This window comes from Sorex fumeus, unplaced genomic scaffold, assembly GCF_029834395.1.
Source record: "Sorex fumeus unplaced genomic scaffold, SorFum_2.1 ptg000007l, whole genome shotgun sequence".
NCBI lineage: Eukaryota > Metazoa > Chordata > Mammalia > Eulipotyphla > Soricidae > Sorex > Sorex fumeus.
The window spans coordinates 1,317,476-1,324,307 of record NW_026606064.1 but is presented as its reverse complement, the minus strand read 5'-3'; the positions used below and the strand labels follow the sequence as shown (position 1 = coordinate 1,324,307).

Below are 6,832 nucleotides of genomic sequence, written 5' to 3'. Positions count from 1 at the left end.
CTATGTATGTATACATACTATACCCTATATTATAAAGTTCCTAAAAAACCTATCAGAATTCTCATCATAAGGGGTGAAATTATAACTATGTGCTGCTATAGATGTTTTTGAGGTGATCATTTTGAATATATACATATATATCAAATTATCATCCCTTCAATGTCATCCATCAACTGTATCTCTGAATACAACTAAACAACTAAAAACATTAGTTCCAATAATGTCTCACTCTATGAAATTCAAGATTATTTTAAGGGCTATGAGAAGAAATTTATGCAAAGGTTTACCATACAGTCTATATAGGGGGTCCCAAAGGTGCACCATTTGTTGACAGAGACATTAAGAAAGTAAAGGAGTGCATCAACATTCGATATGTAGATCAGAGGTTTGGGTATTTTACATAACTACCAGAAGGCATCCTTAAAATCTAAAGTCTTGACAATTTCCTGTTCTAATTTTGTCCATGCTGCCCCTATCTAAAAGACCATAAATAGTCTTATTCTATGCGAAACAGGGACGTCTTTGAAGCCAACAAGAGTGACAGCACAGCAGTTAGGGAGTTTGCTTGCACGCGGCCAACCCAGGTTCGATTATGGACCCCTTTAAATAAATAAATTCCCTGTAAATAGATAAATTCCTAGACTCTTACAGACTCCCAAGGCTGAACCAAGAAGACCTGGAATACCTGAACAGACCTATCATCATCAAGGAAATTGAAATGGTAATAAAAAGTCTCCCCAAGCACAAAAGTCCTGGCCCGGATGGATTCATTAGTGAATTCTTCAAAATCTTTAAAAAGGACTTACTCCCAATCCTCTTTAGACTTTTCCACGAAATTGAAATGTCAAAAACACTTCTGACCAGTTTCTACAAAGCAAATATCACATTGATACCAAATGCAGAGAGAGATACCACAAAGAAAGAGAATTACAGGCCGATATCCCTAATGAACACAGATGCAAAGATCCTCAACAAACTACTAGCAAATAGAATCCAACTACTCATCAAAAAGATCATACACCATGACCAAGATCATACACCATGACACCATATCCCAGGGATGCAAGGATGGTTTAACACTCGGAAATCAATCAACATAATCCATCACATCAACAAAAGAAAAGATAAAAAGCATGTGATCATATCAATAGATGCAGAGAAAGCATTTGACAAGATCCAGCACCCATTTATGATGAAAACCCTAGCCAAAATGGGTATAGAGGGAACCTTCCTCAACATAGTTAAAGCCATCTACCACAAGCCTACAGCAAACATTATCCTAAAAGGGGAAAAACTTAGAGCCTTCCCTCTAAGATCAGGGACGAGACAAGGATGCCCACTCTCTCCACTGCTGTTCAATATAGTACTGGAATTACTTGCAATAGCGATTAGGCAAGAAAAAGATATTAATGGCATTCAGGTAGGAAAGGAAGAAATCAAGCTCTCACTATTCGCAGATGATATGTTACTATACTTAGAGAACCCAATAACCTCCACCAAAAAACTTCTAGAAACAATAGACTTGTATAGTAAAGTTGCAGGCTATAAAATCAATACCCAAAAGTCCATGGCTTTCCTATACGCAAACAGTGAGAGAGAAGAAAGCTACATGAAGAAAACAATCCCGTTCACAATTGTGCCCCAGAAAATCAAGTACCTAGGAACCAGCTTTACTATGGAAGTAAAGGACCTGTACAAAGAAAACTACAAAACGCTACTTCAGGAAATAAAAGAGGACATAAGGAAATGGAAAGATATCCCCTGCTCATGGGTCGGGAGACTTAACATTGTCAAAATGGCAATACCTCCCAAAGCACTGTATAAATTCAATGCAATCCCTATAAGGATAATCATGACGTTCTTCAAAGAAATGGAGCAAACACTCCTGAAATTTATATGGAACATTAAGCCCCCACGAATAGCTAAAGCAATTCTTGGGGAAAATAAAATGGGAGGAATGAACCTCCCTAACTTCAAACTGTACTACAAAGCAGTAATAATTAAAACAGCATGGTACTGGAACAAAGGCAGAACTGCAGACCAATGGAATAGGGTTGAATACACTGACATCTCCTGTCAATCATATGATCATCTAATCTTTGATAAAGGTGCAAGAAATGTGAAGTAGAGTAAGGAAAGTCGCTTTAACAAATTGTGCTGGCATTACGGGATGGCTACATGTAAAAAAGTGGGCACAGAATTCTGCCTAACACAATGTACAACAGTAAGATCAAAATGGATTAAAGACCTCAACATCAGACCAGAAACCATAGGTACATTGAAGACAATGTTGGAAAAACCCTCCATGACATTGAAGCTAATGGTATCTTCAAAGATGTCACACCACTGGCTGAGCAAGTGAAAAAAGAGATAGATAAAGGGGACTATTTAAACTAAGGTCGGGGGCGGGCACAGGGGGCCCAGCGCCTGGACTTGGGTCCACGGGCACGTCTGGGACCTTGGGGGCCCCGCGGCACCAGCTACACGGCTCCTTGCCTTGCTCGATCTGGGAGAGCACCTCGGGCTTGGAGATGGCGTAGTCCAGTGACACCAGCGTCTCGTAGTTGCCTCGCATCACGTGCTTGTACAGCTCCTTCTGCCAAGCATCCAGCTTGCCCCACTCCTTGGGGGTCTCGCCCTTGCTGCCGGGTGGCAGCCGCAGGATCCAGAAGTTGCGGTTCCGCAGCAGGTTCTCCATATTCTCCAGGCGCCGCTGCAGCAGCCCGTACTCCTGCAGCAACGTGCCCAGCACGGCACACTTGCCCTCCAGCTGCTGGCCGAACTCGGCCGCCGTCTTCTCACAGTCGGCCAGCTTCTTCTCGGCCATCCCGGTGCGGCCCTCCAGGGACAGCAAGCAGGCCGCCTGCGACTCGATCTTGCGCTCCATGGCCTGGATGGTGGCCGCCATGGTCCAGGGAGAAATCGGAGCCGCTGCTGCCTCGGCCATGGCCCTGCGCTGTCCAGCCCACCCGGCGCCGAGGAAGTGGCCATCCACGCCGCTGTCCATGCCGCGTGGCCACCCCGCGGGCCCCGCACAAGAGTGGCGCCTCCCGCACTGCCCAGCTTCTTAAACTAAGAAGCTTCTGCATCTCAAAAGAAACAGTGACCAAAATACAAAGACAGTCTACAGAATGGGAAAGGATATTCGCCGAATACACATCTGATAAGGGGTTGATATCAAGGATATACAAATTACTGGTTGAACTCCACAAGAAGAAAACATCCAACCCCATCAAAAAATGGGGCAATGAAATTAATAGAAAATTTCTCAAAGAAGAAATCAGAATGGCAAAAAAGCACATGAGAAAATGCTCTACATCATTAATCATCAGGGAAATGCAGATCAAAACCACAGTGAGATACCATCTCACACCTCAGAGACTGGCCCACATCCAAAAGAACAAAAGCAACCGATGCTGACGCAGATGTGGCAAGAAAGGGACACTCCTTCACTGTTGGTGGGAATGCTGACTGGCTCAACCCTTTTGGAAAACAGTATGGACGATTCTCAAAAAATTAGAAAATAACCTCCCATTTGACCCAGCAATACTACTCCAGGGAATATATCCCAGAGAGGCAAAAATGTATATATTCCAAGTGACATCTGCACTTGTTTGTTCATTGTAGCACTCTTTACAATAGGCAGAAACTGGAAGAAACCTGAATGCCCAAGAACAGATGACTGGTTAAAGAAACTTTGGTACATCTACACAATGGAGTACTATGTAGCTCTTAGAAAAGATGAAGTCATGAAATTTACATATAAGTGGTACAACATGGAAAGTATCATGCTAAGCGAAATGTGTCAGAAAGAAAGGGATAGACATAGAAAGATTGCATTCATCTGGGGGATATAAAGTAACAAAGTATGAGATTAATACCCAAGAATAGCTGAGATCAGCACCAGGACGATTACTCCATAGTTAGAGTCCAGCCAGGCATTCTAGAGGATAGGGCAGCTCAGATAGAGAAGGGAGCACCAAATAAAGGGTGTTTGGAGGATCCTCCCAGGAGGGGAGATGCATGTTGAAAGTAGACTATGGACTGAACATGTTTGCCACTCAATGCCTCTTTTGCAGACCACAACACCCAAAAGGAGAGAGAGAACAAAAGGGAATTCCCTGCCAAAGGGGCAGGGTTTGGTGGGGGAGATGGGGGTGGGAGGGATATTATCCATGGTGGTGGAAAATGGGCACTGGTGGAGGGATGGGTATTTGATCATTGTATAATCGAAACCCAAGCACAAAAAATTGTAAATCTACAACTGTACCTCATAGTGTTTCACTAATAAAAATTTTTTAAAATGGAATAAAATAACAGACTAACACAGAAAAAAAAAGATGGTACTGCTAGTAAATGGCTTCATAATAGAAAGTTAAATAATGGAATTTCCATCTTTACTTTTGCTATTTAAATATACATTCAAACATTTTCTCAGTGCCCTATCCATTACCAAACAATCCTGTGAGACAGATTTTGCATTAAATTGTTTTTATTAGTGAGAAAAAAAAACAGGTAAAGCAGGAATATATAAAAAAAAAAAACAAAGTCAAGACAAGACATTTATAATGGTCATAATCAGGGTTAACAGAATAGCCCAAACTGGGGTGAATACTAGTTTTTTTTATATCCAGTAATGTGACTAGAGAAACTTACCATGTGCAAGCTCACTTTTACCACCTATAAAACCAAGTATGTTGTAGTAGTTATATACAGTAGGTTATCAATGAGTGAATCAAATCAATTAATGTCTATAAAATGCCTATGAGTACTTAATACACTGAATATCATACATTAATGATAGGTATGATTCATGTGACCTAATATAATTCTTACATCATTATGTAATACTATTGATTCTTCCTTACAAATGTCAACTTCAGATCGTTGCCACAAATATCTATTCTTTTTATTTGCACTGAACTCATCTACACTGACTGTTACTAGGAATATAGTTAGTTTTAACAAGATCCCATTCTTGATTTTATGTATATAGTTACAAGATTATATATGTATTAGATTGGGCTACAGTTTCATACATTTCTTCAAAAATTCATATTACCAGCTCTGAGAAAATTGAATTTTCACATGCTAAGAACTAAAAACTGGATAAACATCTTACAAAGCTAAATTCTAAGTGGAAAAATACCTTGATAGGGGGTGGAGAATAGTACAGGGGATAGGGCATTTGCCTTGCATGCAGACAACCTGGGTTCAATTCCCACAATCCCATATGGTCTCTGAGCACCGCCAGGAGTATTTCCTGAATGCAACGCCAGGAGGAACCCCTGTGCGTTGCCGGTGCGATCCAAAAAGAAAAAAAAACTATATATTAAACCGGAATTCATAACATATTTTGAGACATAGGTGGAACATTCCAGAATATGTACCTCAGATATATCTGCTAAAATTTGACTCTCTTGGCAAAGAAATCAATTGCAGAAATAAACAAATGGGACTATATATCAAACTAAAAATGTTTTGCATGGAAAAAAATGTGAGCTAAACTAAAGATATCCTACTAAATGGGAAAAATATTTGTACATCAGACATCATATAAAATGCTAACTTCCAAAATATATATATAAAAGCTCAGAAAACATACAAAAAGAGTCACCCTGTCAAAATGGGAAGAAGGAAATGGCAGACACCTTCCAAAAGAATGAAGTCACATGAAAAATTGTTTGTAGACTCCTTGATGAAAAAATTAAAATTAAAATGAAAATGAGCTATTATTTCACACCAGACTATTGGTGGAATGTTTTCCAGGTCAATCACTAGAGAAAATTGTTTGGTGACTTCTCAAAAAGGAAAGAGAATTTCCATATCCCAGTTATTTTTCTTCATGATACTTACCCATCCCATAAAAAATAACTTAATTTTAAAGTATTTTTTGAAATAATTTTGAAAATACATACCCCTATGTTAATTTAAAAGACATATATTATACACACTGACATTTATTGCCATACTAATATGATAGCCAGATATAAAAACAACCAAAATGTCCAATGACAGATGAATAAAGTAGCTGTTATAGATAAAAAAATAAATATTGTGCAGTTATAACAAAAAATGAAATATTGAATTCATCTGCAATCTGAATAGAATTTAAAGGCATTGTTTTCATTGAAATAAATCCAAAGTAAATGAGTAAATACAATTTTCTCCCACTCATCTGGGCTGGAGCAATAGCACTGAGGTAGGGCGTTTGCCTTACAAGCGGCCAAGATGGCCTACCTAAGTTCTATTCCTCTGCCTTTCTCAGAGAGCCCGGCAAGCTACCGAGAGTATCTCGCCCACACAGCAGAGCCTGGCAAGCTACCCATGACGTATTCGATATGCCAAACACAGTAACAAGTCTCATGATGGAGACGCTACTGGGCCCGCTCAAGCAAATCAAGGAACAACTGGAGGACCGTGATCTCATCTGGAATGTATAAAGAAACAAATCCCGAAAATGAAAGAAATAGACATAGTAAACGATAACAAACCACTTACCTTGGATTTTAAAAAATGAAATCAACTAGAATTCAATCAAGAGCATTACAATTGCTCTGAGGAACTATAAAAATACCAAGAGGATAAATTTGGGTGATCTCTGTAAAGTTTATTATTTCAATCATAAGTTTAGTGATTATAAAATCAGAAATGGTACAAGGTAATCCATTACTGACCCAGGTAACAGAAACTTAGAGTTGTCACTGTACCATCACTGCCCACACACATTGAGTACTGGCAAAGGCAAAAAAAAAACTTTCACTGTTCTGGTGGAAACAGCGCAAATTTTAAATTCTACTTCTTCTACAGATTCTGCTCAAACTTCCAAGTA

At 39.5% G+C, this 6,832-nt stretch overlaps 1 protein-coding gene across 1 annotated transcript; it reads right to left on the bottom strand.

Moving 5' to 3' along the window:
• Positions 1 to 404: 404 nt before the first annotated feature.
• On the bottom strand, positions 405 to 3,007 carry LOC130041542 (zinc finger protein 746-like). Its single transcript, XM_056133789.1, has 2 exons — positions 2,408 to 3,007; positions 405 to 476 (listed from the first exon to the last, which is right to left on the bottom strand). The coding sequence occupies exons 1-2, from the start codon at positions 3,005 to 3,007 to the stop codon at positions 405 to 407; spliced, it is 672 nt and encodes a 223-aa protein (XP_055989764.1).
• Positions 3,008 to 6,832: the final 3,825 nt, after the last annotated feature.

Excerpts from the sequence above, each read along its gene's own strand:
- LOC130041542 (XM_056133789.1), bottom strand. The coding sequence starts at position 3,007 with ATGGACAGCGGCGTGGATGGCCACTTCCTCGGCGCCGGGTGGGCTGGA. Across the intron at positions 477-2,407 it reads GCGCTGGGCCCCCTGTGCCC|ATAGGGGCAGCATGGACAAA; the intron begins GCCCCCGACCTT and ends ATGGTCTTTTAG.